Genomic DNA, 19,423 nt, shown 5'->3' on the forward strand with positions numbered 1-19,423 from the left:
GAAATTTAAATTAATATCTGACATCTCATAAAATATGAAGCTTTTGAGTCAATGTTAATTAAAACCCCTGTTAGTGAGGGAAAAACCACAGATAACAGATCTCATTTCTCATGTGTGGGTTCAGAAACTACTTTGAGTCCATTGAACTGTAGTCCCACAGTGTGACTATAGTGGTTGGCATAGTCCATTCTACTTTCCAAAGATTCTCTGAAACATAACACCATTTTTTTATGGTTTTACCTAGGATGGGTGATTTTTGTGGTGACATAGCCAAATTATTCTCATCATAAATACTATCATGACAACTTTCCTCAGGCAAATCCACCTGGAGGGAGAATACACAGACCTTGAAGAGAGGGGAGTGGACATGAGAGGAGAGGGGTATGTACATTAGATTGCAATTTGATCTCCTTTTCCCAAAGTCCTCAGTATTAGGCCTATGTTCTGTCTTGATCACCTAGTTTGAGTAATCAATATATTAATTCATTTGTGTTTCTGTGAGTTTGTATTTTGGGAGGTTAGCCATAATCTTAGGTTCTCTATTAAATAGAAGGGTTCGTAATGTAGATCAAGAAAAGGGTGATTTTTTTATGTCCTGTACCATTCTAAGATACAATATTATGCTCTGCACCTTAAGTTTTCTAATAAGCTTTTGGCCACATAATAGTATTTTCCAGTGATTATTAGAATAATCAGTGCTAGATGAACACAGAAAAAACTCCATGTCTACTTTCTCCTACCATTTTCAAAAAGCATGGGAGATGAAAAGATTTTGTGTATTTATTCCATGAGTTGGGTACCTAGAATGAAATTTTTCTCAGCCAACAGGATGAGTAATGGTACTCTTTTTTCTTAACCAACCCAACCTTCTGCAAAGAGCTCTTCCATCCCCCGGGTCTCTTGACTATGTCCCAATTATTGTACAGCTTCGACGAAATCCCCATAAATCATCTGGTCCATCAAAGTCATTTCCACTTTGCTCTATCATTGCTTTTCTCACTTCTCCTCCTCTACTTTCTTTTTAAATTTACTTTCTTACAACTTCTCTACCTCATAAAGACAGATATCTATCTTTCATTTTATGTTATTTGTTCTATCAGAAAAGAAAAATGGTAGAATTCTGAGTAGATTCTTATTCTCTTTGTTAGGGAAATCCAAGTCCTAACTCACTAGTTTGAAGTGTGACCAGATAATTAGGCTGACATTGATAAAATAGCCTCGCTGTTTGCTTTCAGTGAAGGCTCCTATTTCCTCTACTCTACATACCAAGCATTCAACATGATGTTAGCCACTGTACTTAACTATTGTATGGCTAGATTTGCAATGAGAGCATGGAGTTCGAGGCACATGTCAAGTAAAAAGGATTAAATGTAATATATTGATGTGCGTGTGTGCTTGTGTAATGCTATATATGTGTGTGTGTGTGTGTATATATATATATATACACACACACACACACACACACACATATACATATATGTACTTGTGAGCTATGTAACCATTGGCAAGTCACTTTACTTTCGTCGGCCTCACATTTCTAATTTGTAAATTTAGGTTAGGGTCAGCCCTTCCTATCTCATGCACTATGTTTGCCATATATAAATAAATAAATAAATAAATATATATTTATATGGATGTGTGTGTGTGTGTGCTTCCTTATATATATGCTGAACATAGTGTGTGAGATAGGAAGGGCTGACCCTAACCTAATTTTACAAATTAGTAATGTGAGGCTGAGAAAAGTAAATTGACATACCAATGGTTACATAGCTCACAGGTGTTGAGCTAGGTTTCAGACTAAGAACTTTTAAGAATTTTAGAGTTTCAAGGCCTTTATCTTCTGCAATGAACCCCCAAAATACCATGTCTCCTTTTCTTTTCTCCTGCCATCACAATCTAATCTACATATTGGCAACAAAGCATATTCAAAATCTTTAATAGACTTACTTGTTTCTGATAAGAGCTGAAGAGTTAAAATTGGATAATGCATGAGAGTCAGTAATTGAGAAAAATTAAGTTAATATACCAATCCCTGGTATCTTGTAGACATTTTGAAGCCTGCTTTTTTGACCTAACACTTTATCATTCAGGGAAAACAAAACACATTTTTAATTAAATTGCTTGGGAAGTCACAGATTTTTGTTGCCACAATTTCATCACCTCTCATATAAATTATTTTTAACTTTTTATGTTTCTGTCAGTCTTCGGAATCTTAAATCTTTATAAAATAAATATCAGGGGTATGAAGAGACAATTTGAACAGAGTGTATTGGGGAAATGTGCTGGAGGATAATAGATCTCCATGGCAATAGAAAGAATAATATTTGGAATTTGTTGTTTGTTTCTCACCCAGAGTTGGCTACTGTAAGTTAAATGCATTTATGTTTCATTGCTATAGATAAGGAGCTTTCATTTTCTTATTCTGTGTTAGATAAACTGCTCACAATTCTTTTCAACTAATACTATACTACATTGTAGCTTATGGGACTGATTTAGTATTTTGGAAAAAAAATTTTTACATGGGAAATCTAAGTGTCATCCTTCAGAAACCTGTTTTTACCAATAATTTGCAACACATTTCAAAATATACTGTTTATTTATTTTTATTCACTAATGCTCTTTATCAACTTTGCTGAATATTAAAAAAGGTACTGTTTGAGGTTAATCAATAATTTTACTTAGACATCTACTTTGCCAAGATTACTCAATTAACCACTGATGATTACAATAAAATACAAATGGAAGCATATTAAACCATTTGTGAATGGATAAGTACTACTAATTAAGAAATATTAATGAATATTTTATTATAACTTATTTAGATATATATGTCTGTTTCCCTCCTTCCACTAGGCTACAAGTACCTGTGGGCAAGAACTGTGTCTAGCATCATTATATTCCAGTATTTAATACAATGCTTGAGGAGTACCAAACATTGTTAGAAGCATGTCTGAGTTGATTAAAATTACTTTACATATATATTAAAAATCATTTTAAATAGCATATCCTCAAATAACTGGGGATTTAACATTCAGATACACTTTTACATGTCCTACTTTTTACCCTGTTCAATGTGAAAATATACATACAAACATATAGCTGTTTGTAACACATAAATATCCATGAATAAAAAAAAATGTGCATATAGATTTTTGAAGACTTTTGCTCTTCTAAACCCAGAAACTATTCTTGAGAGAAGAATTATACTAATTGTTCTTGCAAAAATCAAGAATATTTACTCAAGTAATCTGAAGATATTTAAATGCAGGTTCCAAGAATTGTACATGTTGATGATATTCCTTCCTGGTGTATCTGAAAATGAAGATAAGGTACAAATAAAATTTTGCTACCATATTTTAATTTTAATGATAGTTATTAATACAATTGTTTTTATAGATATTTTAAGAAAAATTTTGAATATGCATCTATAGTTCATATTTACTGAAAAGACCATAAACAGATAAAAAGGTGTAATTAACAACAAAAAACAATATGTACTGATTACATATCGAACGTTCTTAAAAATATATTTCTGCTGTAACTATATTCAGAACATCACATAGAAATGAAACATCCCTGTACACAGTTTAAACTTCCACAAATTTTGGTCAATTCTAATTATTTCATATCATGCCTCCATAACATTGTAAAATATGTTATGAATAATAAAGTAGGAATCAATCTCAAAGATTATTTAGTTTCCCCCAAAGGAATTTTAAATTCTTCTAATTTTTAGTTGTTTCTCAAATTATGCTATAATGTTCCTCATATAATAGTTACTAGTTCTGTCCTTTTACACAAAGATATTAAGTTGAAACTTATTTCCCAAGACAATTGTAAGATTCCCTATGAATCTCCTGTTTTTGAAGCCAAAATCTCTTGTTTCTCTAAACACGTTTCTTATGATAAGCCCAATTTTTACCATGTTCTACTCTCATTTATAAATAAGTCATAACAATTAATTAAGATTTCTAAGAAGAAAAAAGCAATCTAATCACCGTCTAATGCTAAAAAAGGGCAAATATCAACTATAATAATCTTAGACTATGATTTGCAAAATTGTGCTTTTTTGCAGTATTTTTGAGCTTCATAATAGCTAAAAGAATTGTTATTGCCAAAAGCACTTAGATAAGACAAACAGAGAAAGGAGAGGTAATTTTATGATTGTTAGCAAAACCAAAATGTGATAAGAACAGTAAAGAATTTCTCTTTGGGAGCTGAGTTACTAGAAGGGTTTTACATCTTGACAAATGAGACTGTGGCATACAGGATGAGGTAAGTCAATGATCACGTAATGCATACTTTGTTTAAGTGAGTAGAAATAAAGAATAATTTAAAATAAATACTCTAATGGCCATAAAAAGATTAAAGTATCAATAAAACAAAAAGTACCTACTAATAATCAATAAAGGTGGAGAAAATAAAGTACAGTTTACATGTGGAAAAGTAAAAGGTTGAAATGCTTTTAAAGACAAAATATGTCAGTGAAAGATGAGACGGAGGGTTGTTGATGACATTTTAAAATACACACGACACAAAAAAATCAATAAATACTCTCATTTAATTAAAAAAAGTTGTCACTGCTTTGAATGTCTGCCAACTGAAATGGTGTCTCTAAATCTAAATACCCATTTCACCTGTGCTGTAAGAGGAGCTGAATGTCTGGCCTGGCCTGCTTTGCATTGTTTACTGGGGTGGGCAAGGGGGATGAGGACAATGTAGATAAAATTGAAACTCAGGAAGTAGAGAGCAATGAATGTTGAGCTGAAGAGAGTTAGATGGGCGAAGAGCAGAGAGGATGGACCTTGGAGAAGGAAAAGTGATGTCCTTAAGACCAGGGCAAAAATCCAGTGGATCTCTAGTGTAAGAAAGAAGACCCCAGTCAAATAATGGGTGTCAGAATATTAAAGAGGATGTAAAAACCAGAGAGAAGGTGTGAGGCAAATAGGCAGGTTAAGTAGGTGGGTTCTGTATGAGAGCCTGTTAACTAATACTAGCCAAGTGTAAAAAAAACAGGGGCACAGTGGACATTATCACCACCCTACCTTTCTAGAAATAGCCATCAGGAGTGGTCAATCAGGTCAGGTGCAGTGGTTTATACCTTCAATCTCAACACTCTGGGAGGCCAAGATGGGAGTGTCAGTTAAAGCCAGGAATTCCAGACCAACCTGCACAACATAGAGACCCCATCTCTACAAAAATAAAGGGACATAAATAGCCAGGTATGGTGACATGTGCTTATAATCCCAACTACTCAGAAGGCTGATGTGGGAGAATCATTTGAGCCTAGGTGAGGCTGCAGTGAGCTATGATTGTGCCACTGTGCTGGCTCTAGCCTGAGTGATAGAGTAGGACCCTGGATGGAGAAAAAATCAAATCAAATAAAATAAATATGAGCAAATGGCTCATCAGCAGTGTCTGAAGTGAAAGGTTAACTCCTGACATTTCTCACCAGTGATGCTGAGAAGAGAACTGACCATGGAGTGAGACTGTTGAGGTTATGCATATAACCTAAGGCGGCTTATTCAAATGCTCTGAACCTCACTACCTGTATCTGTAAATGGAGCTAGTAATAGTATTTACCATATACTGTCTCATAAAAATTAAATGAGGTATTTATGTAATGTGTTTTTAAGACAGCATGGTTTATAGTAGATATACAGTAATTGTTGACTTTTATAATTACATCAAATAATTTTACATTACTTTATGTGTCATAATTGCCTTTTCACAAATGCAAAAAGAATCCCAGAAAAGTTCATAAGCATGATTAGCCTTCCATCACTAGAGAAACAACCTTGCTCTTCAAGTCCTTCTAAAATATTTCATATCCATTTATTATATTTCTGAAACATGTTTATTGTAAATTGTTCTTTTCTCACACTCTTTCTCCTTCTAGATCATCTCCTGAAATTTTCCCGAGTAGAGGGCTTTTTGTGGGTCATCTAAAGTTATCCCATATCTCTTCTGGGAGCAGAACAGCTGGAGAGGATTTCAGCTGTATTCATATGTGCATTCCAAAGGGTCAGGGAGATCTCTAAGGACTTTATTAGCTCAAAATGCCTGTCTATCAAAGTGGCAGATCTTTCCAGCATTTCCCTACTCTTCATCCATGGCCTCCAATGTCTCCTTGACACACTGTCTATTGGGAACTCATATTATATAGTCTTGCAAATTTTTAATTAGCTATCTGAGGGGAGGGAGAGATGGGTTGTCAAGATTTAAGTGGAGGATAAATTAGAGAAATGCTGAGAATAAAGGTATAAAGAATAAATACAGGACATTGTAAATGACAACTAGATTGAGTCAACAAGTGGGAATAAGAATCAGAATGATGGCAGAAACTATGAAAATTACTTGAAACTTTGTTTATATTGGCTTTGTTGTGAAAATGTCTGCTTAGGCAGTTTAGATACTGTTAAAAAATAGAAAGACATGTTCACTGAGACATCAAAGTTATTCTTAAAGTGACTCCAGTATAAACAAAGGCATGAGTAAAAAAGCATGACTTTGAAAATTAGAGAGACATAGACTAAAATACTCACCGTTTTTTTTTAAATATTCTGATTACTTGGACAAGTTAAAGTTTCTGAGTCTGATGTCCAAATCAAAAACAATTAGACTAAAATACCCACTTTAAGATTGTTGCCAGAAATGAGTAGGCATCACTATGTAAAGCTGATATAACAGTATAATATTGTTTCAATAGTTGGTGTTGTATGAGTACTTGCTCTGTGTTTAATACTTTATATTACAGTGTTTGGGACATAGATGATGGTCATTAGGTAGTTGCTTTTATTAGGTAAATACTACAACTTTAGCAGGGTAATTTTAGGAAACAAATGATAACTTCAAGTTACATACCAGTTTGAACTCTTGCTTATACAACCCAGTTATTTTAATTCCCATTGCTACTGCCTTAATTCAGGCCCTTATCAATCATTATCCAAATGACTGTGTGGTTGGCTCAGGTTCTATATCACTTTAGGATTTTGTTCTTCCCATCCTCACCCCTGGTAGGGCGTAGTCTTTAACAATGAAGAAACATTGTGTTGGTCTAAAAAATATTATAATATTAAGAGTAAATCAACATTAGCATAAAAAATTATTTTGTTTTTCATGTGTTCCTCCTGGAGGAATATCAGGATCCAGGCACAACAGGTTTTTCTGGCCCTGAAAATAAACAGTTGTACAGGATAAACCAGGGATTCTGAAGAAATAAAGATAGATATGGAATAAGAGAGAGAGATCAGTGAGAAAGAACTTCTAGCTTTCTGTCTGAGACTGACTCCATGTGTCTTGAAAGGTATTATGATTGGCTATAGACAAGACTGCATTTTTTTTCTGGTAACGTACTAGATTTGCACATGGTTGCAGAACTTTTTATGACATAAAGGCAGGCTGGTATTTATCAGATCTCTCCTTTGGGATTGTTTAACTCCGAGGTGTACATTCAGCCTTAGAATGTATGATCCCTGACTCTTTAGGAAAGAAGAATCTAAAAAAGCAGATATCTTAGCACTAGGACAGCTGTGGTTATGTGTATTTTAAAAAGGGATTTTCTAACTAGATTTTTTAACTAGGAAGCCAGCCAAGACTGTACCTTTTAGTTTACATTTATTAGAATGAGCCATACAGCAAACTTTCTACATGACATATTAGGAGAGGGAGCCCATGATGAGTAATGCTAGGACTACAGACATTCCAATGTCTCATTCCTGGGAAAAGAGACAAGTGACATGTAGGCAATGATAGAGCTAATGGAAGGATTCCAGTCAACTCTGTATTGTACTCCATTCACCAAGGGATCATTTGCTATCAGTGTTAAGATGGCAATAGGATAAGCTAGCCAGGCATTCTTTTATATCATCAGATTGCAAATGTCCAGAATTTTTATAGGGCATATTAGTAGATACTTGGGTTTACAGACTGAAATGAAGTGTTCCAGATACTGCAAAACAAGAATGTTATGGAGACTTTCAAGGCTTTCTTTTAGGTTGTTGTGGACAGGTTAAACATCATATTCGACACTCAAAAATGTAAGTTTTTGATGAAGTAGAAAACACCAGGAATGTTTTCTAAATCCAATTTGTTTTTAATTTCACTGTCAAACTAAAGATAATTTTACTAAGAGCAATAGCAACCAAGGAAGCTAAAGAAACCTAGTGAAACTTGTGACATGGGGAACTTACAAAAGAAAGAGGGATCAAAGAAAGGTGGCACATCATCCTGTGTTACTGATAAAATTTTAAGTCCATTACTACTTCCATAACTGGGGATATAGGAGTGCTGCTTAGTATGAGGATATATAGATAAAGGAGAAAATAATGCCAGTAAAATAAATGTAGTCTCCTTTCAAAGTCATGAGAGTTCTGCTGTAAGCATGAGAGATTATTCTTAATTCATTTATTTGTTCAATGTCAAGAACTGAGAAGACTTTGATATTTTTACCCTATTTACAAACTACCAAGTTAGCATGCCACTTTCAAGGATGCTGCCAGGAGACGTGAGACTTCTGAGACAGAGACAAAGAACTTCATCACTTACAACAACAATGGGAGCCAGAACACAAGCATTTTCTTGTGCCATTTGCTCAAGCACAATGCCATGTGAAGAAAGCCAGGTAACACCTATATATTTGGTAGTTGCATTAAAGGAGGGAAATCTAAGTTTGGGGATCACAGATCTTTTTTAAGGAATAGGATGAATGCTTGCTTTTTCTTTAGCTGGAGGCACCGTCAATTTTCCCTGGTTGTTTACCATGAAAACATCTTAGAAAAGACAACCTGAAAAAAATGACAGTCAGTGATTTCTGCTCATAAATCATACAGAAACACAAAAGAATCATGGAGAATTTTTCCCTATTAATATCCACCTCTTATTTACGTTATCTTGTATTTTGGCAAATTTTCCCGTTGAGCACACCACTCTGTTGGCCATTTTAGGCAACAGAGGCAGGGAGGACATTAAGGCTACTTGATTTGTCACATATTTATTTTTGATAGGCTACTATCAACAGGACCTCAAGTAACAGGATGAGGTAAACTGGTGGTATCACTGTAAACTTAGTATATTAGGGCTCTAGACCCAACCAACTCAACAATTCCTTTAAAGCATCAGGGTCTACCAGAGATGAATAATGAATTTCTTCTTCTTTTTTTCCATATTGACCTTTCCACCTGGCCTGAGACACCATTCCAAGTGCAGTAGGATATATGTGAGATTGCACAGAAACTGTCTTGATTTGGAAACACAAAGTCTAGGGTAATTCTTTCTTTTATAACAACTTTGGCCAGTGAAGTGAGGCCTGAATATCTTCCAGGGACAAAATAGTGTTACTGATCACTTCAGACAAAATCAGGAGCAAATTTCATATTACTGTTTCAAATTGTATGACTCCCATTTTAGGGATAATTGTATACAAGTTTCACATAAATAAGTCACTTACTGCTGGGAAAATCACCAAAGGGTTGCCTCACTTCAGGGAACTCTCCATAGATATTTGGAAGCTACATGATATACTAATGTAATTTTGTTAAATACTTGAAAATATTTTATGGTCATTCATAAAGGGCAAGTTACCATGCTTTCAGAGGGTAGTTAATCTAATGCTTGGATTGTAAGCAGAAGTACAATCTCACAGATCTACTTAGTATCCATAGAGAAAAGTATAATTACAAATTTTGTGCCCCACATGGGACCTATATTATGAGGGTCACAGGTTGATAATGGCTACAACTCCTCCCAGCTAGCTGGCACATTTTAGAATTCTCAATTCAGTTCAAATAGAATGTTTCTTGAGGGATTGCCTGACATGTCACTACAACTTATAGTCTTTTTCTGTGCCAACAGCAAGGTGGCATTCATCTACTATATGGAATAACTGAATAGTGTCTGTGGAAAGTGGAGTGCAAGAAACATCCCAAGGTGTGGACAGTTATTTTGCATGGGAAATGCAGGAGCTGAGAACGTCCTCTGCTGTTTTCCCGTTGACTTCACAGTGAATTTTAGGAAAGCAGTATTCAAATCATGGTCATATTTTCATGTGATATAGGATGAAAAGACTCTGCAGTCACTTAAATTGAAAGCACTTTCCGCAGTTTGGGAGAGGCACACCAAGAAGTTTTTTTTTTAATCATGAGCAACTCTCCAAGGTGATTCTGAAAGATGGTTATCATTGATCTTCCTTTCTTCTACATAATTTCTGAACTCTGAGATATTTCCTGGGTACTTAGTTTGTTCTTTTTCCCTTGCCACAGAATTGCTGCATATCAATTCTGGAGCTAAAAATTCACCTTTCCCTAATCATACTCTACTTGCACCTATAACTTTTATCCATAAGGGCCAACAACATAAGTGACAAGAACTACATCCATATTTCTGCTATTTTGGTCACCTTGGACAACAATACAGGGATTAGTGAGTAATATATTGAACAAATGGTCATTATTGTTATGATATAGGAATCTGCCAATCTAAGAGGAGTATCCAGGTGGCTGAATTTGATAGAATTTAAATCCTTCGAGTCTGTATTGGCCAGTCTGTTCCTTGGAGAGCACATGAGCCAGTTTGCCATAGTGGTGACATTAGGGGAAAGAAAAGGCATCATGATCAGGAATGAACAGGATAGAATGTCAACTATTCATAATAGGTCTATGTAACCCACTCTTTTTGTCTTGATCATTACCCAGGAAGTAGACAAATGAGATAGACACTTTCTGAGGATAACCACTGAACTCTCTTGCTGAAAGTCGGGGACTGAAAGGTTTTGAAGGAAATAGAATCCTTTTGAATTAATTTTTTTAAGAAGGACATTCCTTCTCAGCCAAAACCTGATTTCTACAGATAGTATGGCATAAGGAAAGCCTATTGAATGTCTTGCTTATCAAGGTGTTATAGAGTGGGTTTTGTGATAGAAGATGTTCCAGTGTTAGATTGTAAATATTTCTAGTTCAAAAAACTAAAAATATAAGACTTCAGTTCCAAAGACCACTATAGTGTAATCGCAGTGGGCTGATTGAATTTAAACCATAACACTGCAACCTAAAAATGGATCAGTGGTGGTGGGACAGCACTGATAACCTCAAGAAATGTTATCTCACTAAAGCTTTCCAGGAGATGGGAGAAGTCAATACAATGTACCCTTCGTTGCCTCAAAAGCAATCATAAAATGTACCATATATTGATGGACCCAGTTAGCAATGGTGGCAATCTGAGTGGTGCAAGGTCAATCTCCAGCTTGATTACTATCCATCTTATGAGTGAAAGACCCTTAACATGGGCATCTACATGAAGGACCAAGATGTTTCTATAAGGGACAGCAATTTATTTCCACAGTTCAGTGCCCTAGGATCTGCCAATTTGTGGGAATGTATAAGCATCTAACATATAAATTCTTAATATACACTTTGTTGTAAAATTGGTTATAAACTCAGTTGTAAAATAAGTAAAAATGGTACATTAAATTGGTCGAATGGACCAGCCCACAAGGTCCATTCAGCTTCTTTCCCTACTGTGAACAATGTCTAAACCCCACCAGTTGTAGTTGGGCACTTTCACCTACCAGGGAAGTAGGCAGTATAATGACGTGGGCATCAGTATCCAACAAAACCATTAAAATTTGACTCTATTTCCTGAAATATAGTACCTCAGTATGATTAAATCGGTCTGAATGATGTTATTTCTCCTTCTCTTAAATAGGTCGTCACAATATTATTTCTCTTAAGAGCCTCGGCCCTATCTCTAATTATCTTTCTCATTGAAATGACTGAGGTTGTGGTGGGACACAGAGGAGTATCAGGGCATGTACACAAACAAAGCAGCCTTTTATCATAAAGTAAGTCTTCACATCAGTTTCTACTGGTGTAATGGCCGCTTGGGATTCAAGTAAATGAATTTGCAATGTTTTCATTCTGCTCAAAGCTGTATATCAGGTGACACGTGATGATTGACACCATCTATTTCAGCCTTAGGAGACATTTACCTTTCATCTAGATTTACTAACAATCAAGCATTACTTATTGAGAATTTTCCATATGTGCCATATACAGAAAGGTAATTCTGAAACATAAATCATATACCTCATTCTAAAGAAATTAATACTATATTTGGGTAAGAAAAACAAAACAAAAAACAAACAACAACAACAACAAAACAACAATAACTAGAAAGAGATAATTGTCAAACAAAATTGAACCAAATAATCTAAAAGATACAATATTATACTTTGTAGTAAATGGAACATGGTAGTTTCGTAATACATCAAAAGCAAGTTTCCTTTATTTAATCACTATGTATTAAGACAGTAAAGATCATTTTGAACAAAAATAAGAAAATTTTATTTATATTTGATTACATCAAAACAATGATTAATGACTTCAGAAACTAATTTTACCTAATTAGTATAACAGGTTTTTATTTTAAAATTCATTTCCACACTCAAAATAGCTACTTATTAATTCCTTCACAATAAATATCAAAGTAAGCAATGACCTCCATTGCTATCAATATCAGTGAATAGAAATACTGACAATTTCCTGCCATTTAAGCAAAACAGCAAACTCATCCTCTCCTAATTCTGTGAGCGACCCGCATAACAAACTTGTACATTGGAGAGCAACTGAACTAAAAAACATAAGGTATGCAGAATTACAAATTTTTCAAAATTAGGCGAAACATTCGCACTTAATGGAAATAATTTCAGAATATTTGAAGAATTTAGAAGATATGCAAGTCAGCAATACACAGAACTACAACTGGCTAAGACAGCTAACATCATAAGGTACAATTTTAAGTCAAGTTCCATCAAAGCCAATGAACTAATGACAAAATTAGGTACATGTGTGTAATAAATATATTAAATAAATTACTTCAGAAAAACAAAAGTAATCAGTATTACCTAGACTGTTAAGAGAAAAAAATTATTGGAGAAAACATGCCTCAAGAATGGTAGAATGTAGATAAAATCAAAGAAAAAAAGATTATTTTGAGAACATGCTTTTTTATTATTTTTAATTCATATATAATAAATGTGCACATTTTTGGTGTCCATGTAAATGTTTTGATACATTCATACAATGTGTAATGGTCTAATCAGGGTAATTGAGTCATCTAGCACATTAAATATTTACCTTTTCTTTATGCTGGGAACACTCAGATTACTATCTTTCAGGTATTTTGAAATGTAAAAATAATTATTAATTTGGTTTAATATGAGAAGTTCTTTCTTAAAATCCTATGAAGCTGTTCAATTCATATGAAGTACCCTGGGCTTGATCCATTTATTTCTGGTAAAGAGACCAACGGAACAATTTAACAATATCCTCCCTGAAAGTCAGCCATTAGACATAAAATGGCTTAGAATGAGCCTCGGGGCAACAGCTATAGGTTTCCATAAATTCCATTCATTTTGCTTTAGTTGACTTCTCTGAAAATATATTTTTAAATATATTCTAATAAGTCACTGAAAAAGATAGTTATTGTTTACTACAGTTATAATTATCTAAATTATACAAACTTTTTTTTGTTTTGTTTTGTTTTTGAGACGGAGTCTCGCTCTTGTTACCCAGGCTGGAGTGCAATGGCACCATCTCGGCTCACCGCAACCTCCGCCTCCTGGGTTCAGGCAATTCTCCTGCCTCAGCCTCCTGAGTAGCTGGGATTACAGGCACGTGCCACCATGCCCAGCTAATTTTTGTATTTTTAGTAGNTTTTTAGTAGAGACGGGGTTTCACCATGTTGACCAGGATGGTCTCGATCTCTTGACCTCGTGATCCACCCGCCTCGGCCTCCCAAAGTGCTGGGATTACAGGCTTGAGCCACCGCACCCGGCTAAATTATACAAACTTATCAAACACTAGGTCTTACTTCTCTCAGGCTCTATATTTGAATCCATTAATAAACCTCTTTTCGTTCCTCCCTCCCCTATCTTCCCCTCTCTCTAATAACCACCAATCTACTCTCTATTTTCATGAGATTCACTTTTTTAGCTCTCAAAGAACATGTAACATTTATCCCTCTTTACCTGGCTTATTTCATTTAAAATAATGACTTCCTGTTCCATCCATGTTGCTGCAAATGACAGGATTTCATTCTTTTTAATGGTTGAATAATATTCCATTGTGTGTGTGTGTGTGTGTGTGTGTGTACACATGCATATATATGTATACACACACACACATTTATTCATTCATCCACTGGTGGACACTTAAGTTGATTCCATATATCTTGGCTATTGTGAATAGTACTGTGATAAACATGAGAATGCAGATAATCTCTTCAAATGTAGTAAATTCCTTTCTACTTTTTTTTATTTTTTGGGATGGAGTCTTTCTCTGACGCCCAGGCTACAAGATAGGCTGAAAGAAATGATTACTCCATTTATTTATTTGAACATATGATGCTGTAGAAACAACACATATTGAAATAAATTTTACAAACAGCCAGGCACAGTGACTTACGCCTCTAATCCTAGCATTCTGAGAGGCCAAGGCAGGAGGATCACTTGAGCCCAGGAATTGGAGATAGGCCTGGTCAACAGGTAAGACCCTTTCTCTACAATAAATAAAAAAAATTAATAAATAGCCTGGCATGGTGGCATGAGCCTGTTGTTCCAACTATAAGAGAGGTGGAGGCAGAGGAATTGCCTGAGCCCATGAAGTTCATGGTGCAAAGAACCCTGTTTGCACCACTGCATTCAGCTTGGCTAACAGAGTGAGATCCTGCCTAAAAAAATTACAAACAAAAACAAGAGAAAAATGAGTTTATATGTAAGTTAACATGATTATTTTATATATTTTATATACAGATGAGAGATACTCAGATAATGAGTAGTTCTCAAAGAGGTGACTCATCTCTTTGGTGAATTTCAGATTATATGGTATCTTCCAAGGAGAACAGTAAATTCTTGGAGAAGTAGTAAGATGGAAAAGACAAAAGGACTTTAAGTTGTTATAGATAGCAGCTTGGTGAAGGTGAATCAATGGTAGATAAAGGCTAGTTATCTTGTTACAATTTGTTAATGTAGATTCCTCTTCTACATTCTCCCAGCTAATAGGGCCCAAAGATGTCTTCACTGATTAACATTTCTGAGTCAGTTTGGGATGGGCAAGGTAACATTTTTCTTTACAACTCTTTGCCCTGCTTTTAGGCAAATAGATGGAGGGCAGCACGCTTTCCTGCATCTGCTCCTTCTTAATTATATTCAGCTCTCATCTGCCACTCAGGAAATTTTAGATAGATTAGAATCAATTTGGATTTTATAGTGAAAATCATGCTCCAGTTTAATTTAATGTATTTCTAAGAATGAATTTTGCTAGAGTATTATCTTCTGCAAGTTAAACATATATTCTTAGTTTTCCAGTTCTTACATTAGAAAGATCCGTCTAGATGGGGATTCATTAAGTGTTGCTACTCAGTGTGATTCAGAGACCAGCAGAATTTGCATCACTCTGGAATGTGTTAGAAAAGTTGAATCTCAGGTCTATCTCAAGTTACTGAATCAGAATCCGCTTTTTAAACACGATCACTAGTTGATTCCTATGTCCAGTAAAGCTGCAAAAGTACTAAATTTGCCTTACATTAACTGATCCACCCAATTCAGATCTGCAGATAATGTTTGGTCCTGAAAAGGGGTTGTTTTACCTCAATGGGTCCTTAACTGCCTCTTGCCATTGAGCCAATAGAAAGCGACAAGGTTCTGTTAAGCAGAGCAGAAACTTTATATGTTGTTCAAGGAGTAGAGAAGGAGTGTGTCCCATTCACGTTCTTCCCAGAGATATGGAGAAGGGAGATTTTTAAGGTCTCTGAGAGCAGGTAGGTAGAGACTAAGGGTGGGAATTCCTGGAAAGAGGTGGAGCTTTGCAGAGAAAACTGGAATGTGTGCAGCCTTGTTCTTTCTTTTGCACTGGGCACTCACTATATGTGCCTAGCAAAGGGCATCTCTCCCCACTAAGCAGAGATTTTAATATAGTAAGGAAGTGAGGATTCAGGTCTGTCTGAGTAGCACTGCCAGGCTGAGTTCTTATCTCCTGGCTTGCTTGTGGTTACCGGCTGTTGTTTCTGTAAACAAGTATTACTGACACCACAGGTTGATTTCATAGGTTCTGGGGCTCTTTAACAGAATCAAGGTCATGCTACCTTGACAGCAACTTATTGACACCCTAAGATGCATTGTGATTCAAATTTTAAGGATTTGTTAGAATGATACCAAGGAGTTTTATTTAATGCTAAAGAAAATGAAATCAATATTACTGGAAACCCACTTATGTGTCTGATGTGTTATCCATTTCCAAATCTATTAGTTAATAGATTTCATTCTTTCATTTCACACTTAAAATACTCTCTAAGGTAAGTGCCACTGCCTCCATGTAGGTAGATGTGAAAAGTAACGTGAAGCTAAGATTTGTTCAATAAGTATTGCGCATCCTGTGTCTGCAAGTCCCTGAGAATAAAGTGCACATGGCTTCTACTGTTACGTAATATGCAATATTTTGTAATTAGACAAAGGCCAGGCAAGTACGGGGTAGTGTAAGAGCTTGTAAGAGGGAAACCTAAATTGTCAGAAGGGGTTTGGAAAACACTTCTATTTGGAAAGAATATTTAAAGTCATTTCTGAAGAACACATTTTTATAAAGTTGACTCTGTAAAAGGCTAGTGTGTCTTGGAGTTTTGTAAGGGGAACTAAGCAGCAGTTGAGGCTGGAACATTTCAGGAATCCTGCAGAACTTTATAGAACAAGGTGCGGACGTTGGACCTTATCCAGAAGTCTAAGGAAGCCACTGGAGGGTTTGAAGCCAGGAAGTGACAGGCCCCGATCCACGTTTGGAAAGGCTCCTTCACTCAGACCCAAGCAAAGCCCTGCAGGCGGGTGGGTTTATTTGGGCCACTCCCCTAGGCTGCATTTCTCCACCCCAATCACCGCCTCCTGCTTCTCTCAGCTTAGCCATCCGAGGTGGGTGGGAAACGAGTAAGAGGGGCGGGGGGAAGAAAAACGTTCTCAAAAAAAATATTAAAAAGAAAACATCCCAGTTGGCAGCGAGTGCGCGGGAAGTTCAGTGCGCGAGTTCCGGGCTTCCCGCCCGCCGGCCCGCAGACGACTGCAGCCTGGGTGAGCCCCCAGTCCCCGCCTGGCCCGGGCGCGTCAGGCCGTCCGTCCGTCGGTCTGTCCGCCTCCCCTTCCCCCACGCCTCCTTCCTCCGGGCGCCGCGAGGGTCGGGAGGTCGGAGGGGCCCCCTAGGACTTCAGGACGCCCGCGGCCGCGTCCCTGCGGCAGCGCCTCGGCGGCGGCGCCTGCAGAACCTGGTACCGGGCAGGTTCGGGTCTCGGCCGGGCAGTATCTCGCCGCGCATACTCCGCGGCTGGGGCCTCTGACGTCTCCACTTGTGGAGTTCTTCCCTGAGCGGCTGTAACTTTAAACCACTCTGCGCGAGGCCTATTTTTATTCGGAAATCAGCGACCAGGGCGTCTGTGGAGAATGCTCAGATGGAGGGCCAGCCCGCCACTTGAAGTTTTCTCACAAATCGGAGGGGAAATAACCTCTTGTCCTAATAATCTCTCTTTTCGATTTCACTTCTATTGCCACCTCCCAGGGAGAGCCAGATTGTTTGCTGTGGGGTCTTTTTGATGAGGGTGTTGCCTGAGCTGGAGGAGCTGTATCTGAACTCCACTGCTTGGCCTTTGTGTGGTGATCCCGAGGCCCCCACACTTGAGCCGGGCCAAAGCTGTGACCTAGTGTCCCCTCACAGGGATTGCTCCAAGAGCTCCAGGGAACAGGCTCACAGTGGCAAGGACGAGGAGATGAATGTAGAAGCCAAGTACCGCATGGCCTCCCTGTATGTGGGTGACTTACATGCAGATGTCACGGAGGACCTGCTGTTCAGGAAGTTCAGCACTGTGGGGCCGGTGCTGTCCATCCGCATCTGCAGGGACCAGGTTACCCGCAGCTCTCTGGGCTATGCCTACGTGAACTTTCTGCATCTGGCTGATGCCCAGAAGGCGCTGGACACAATGAACTTTGACATCATAAAAGGCAAATCTATCCGTCTTATGTGGTCTCAGCGTGATGCCTACTTGAGGAGATCTGGAATTGGGAACGTGTTCATCAAGAATCTGGACAAATCCATTGATAACAAAACCCTTTATGAACATTTTTCAGCTTTTGGAAAGATCCTTTCCTCCAAGGTGATGAGTGATGATCAAGGCTCCAAGGGCTATGCGTTTGTGCACTTTCAGAACCAGAGTGCTGCAGACAGGGCCATTGAGGAGATGAATGGAAAACTGCTCCAGGGCTGCAAGGTGTTCGTTGGCAGATTCAAAAGCCGTAAAGATCGTGAAGCTGAACTCAGAAGCAAAGCCAGTGAATTCACCAATGTTTACATCAAAAACTTTGGAGGTGACATGGATGATGAGAGATTGAAGGATGTTTTCAGCAAATATGGCAAAACTCTGAGTGTTAAAGTGATGACAGATTCCAGTGGGAAATCCAAAGGCTTTGGCTTTGTGAGTTTTGATAGCCATGAGGCTGCCAAGAAGGCTGTCGAAGAAATGAATGGAAGGGACATAAATGGGCAGCTCATTTTTGTAGCCCGGGCGCAGAAGAAAGTAGAGCGACAGGCTGAGTTAAAGCAAATGTTTGAGCAGCTGAAAAACGAACGAATTCGTGGGTGCCAGGTGGTAAAGCTCTATGTTAAGAATCTCGATGACACCATTGATGATGAAAAACTACGAAACGAATTCTCTTCATTTGGATCAATTAGCAGAGTTAAGGTAATGCAGGAAGAGGGACAGAGCAAAGGGTTCGGCTTGATCTGCTTCTCCTCTCCTGAGGATGCTCTTAAAGCAATGACTGAGATGAATGGCCGCATCTTGGGCTCCAAACCTCTTAGCATTGCCTTGGCCCAGAGACACTAGAAAAAAAAAGTACCTTCCCAGCTCGTATTTGCAGCAGGTGGGGGAATGATAGTGATCTCTGCCTGAACTGACCTCAGTAAATTTAATATTCCACATGATGGGTGCTTAGTTTAGTAAACTTTGTGATAAAAGTTTTTTTTTTGTTTTTTTTTTTGTTTTTTTTTAAATATACAAAGCCATTTATCTTCGTTTGTGGAAAAATAAATGAAGCTTAGTTCATTTTACAAAGGCACATTTTCTAATTTCAATATTGTATATTTTTCTTATTTTGATGTAGTGTTCATAGCAATAAGTATAAATAGATATGTTTTTATTACATTTGAACCAAACGAAGAGGTAATTATATGAATGCCTGTATTACTTTAGTAATATTGCTAGCTTTAATTTCTTCTATGAAAATATGCTCAAAATAGTTCTTACACCTTAAGATTCCAAAGTATTTTTGCCAACAGAAATTTTCTAATTTTTCATTCAAGTTTTGAGACATCAAACTTTTAGAAATTTATAGCACAAA

At 37.1% G+C, this 19,423-nt stretch overlaps 1 protein-coding gene across 1 annotated transcript; it reads left to right on the plus strand.

Annotated features, from left to right (window-relative positions):
- Positions 1-17,116: 17,116 nt before the first annotated feature.
- Positions 17,117-19,043, plus strand: PABPC4L (poly(A) binding protein cytoplasmic 4 like). Its single transcript, XM_017537643.2, has one exon. The coding sequence runs from the start codon at positions 17,623-17,625 to the stop codon at positions 18,907-18,909; it is 1,287 nt and encodes a 428-aa protein (XP_017393132.1). The 5' UTR covers positions 17,117-17,622; the 3' UTR covers positions 18,910-19,043.
- Positions 19,044-19,423: the final 380 nt, after the last annotated feature.

The sequence above is a fragment of the Cebus imitator genome, unplaced genomic scaffold, assembly GCF_001604975.1.
Source record: "Cebus imitator isolate Cc_AM_T3 unplaced genomic scaffold, Cebus_imitator-1.0 Scaffold105, whole genome shotgun sequence".
Lineage (NCBI taxonomy): Eukaryota > Metazoa > Chordata > Mammalia > Primates > Cebidae > Cebus > Cebus imitator.

Bases quoted from the DNA above. Each gene is read 5' to 3' on its own strand.
- PABPC4L (XM_017537643.2), top strand. From the start codon at position 17,623: ATGAGGGTGTTGCCTGAGCTGGAGGAGCTGTATCTGAACTCCACTGCT.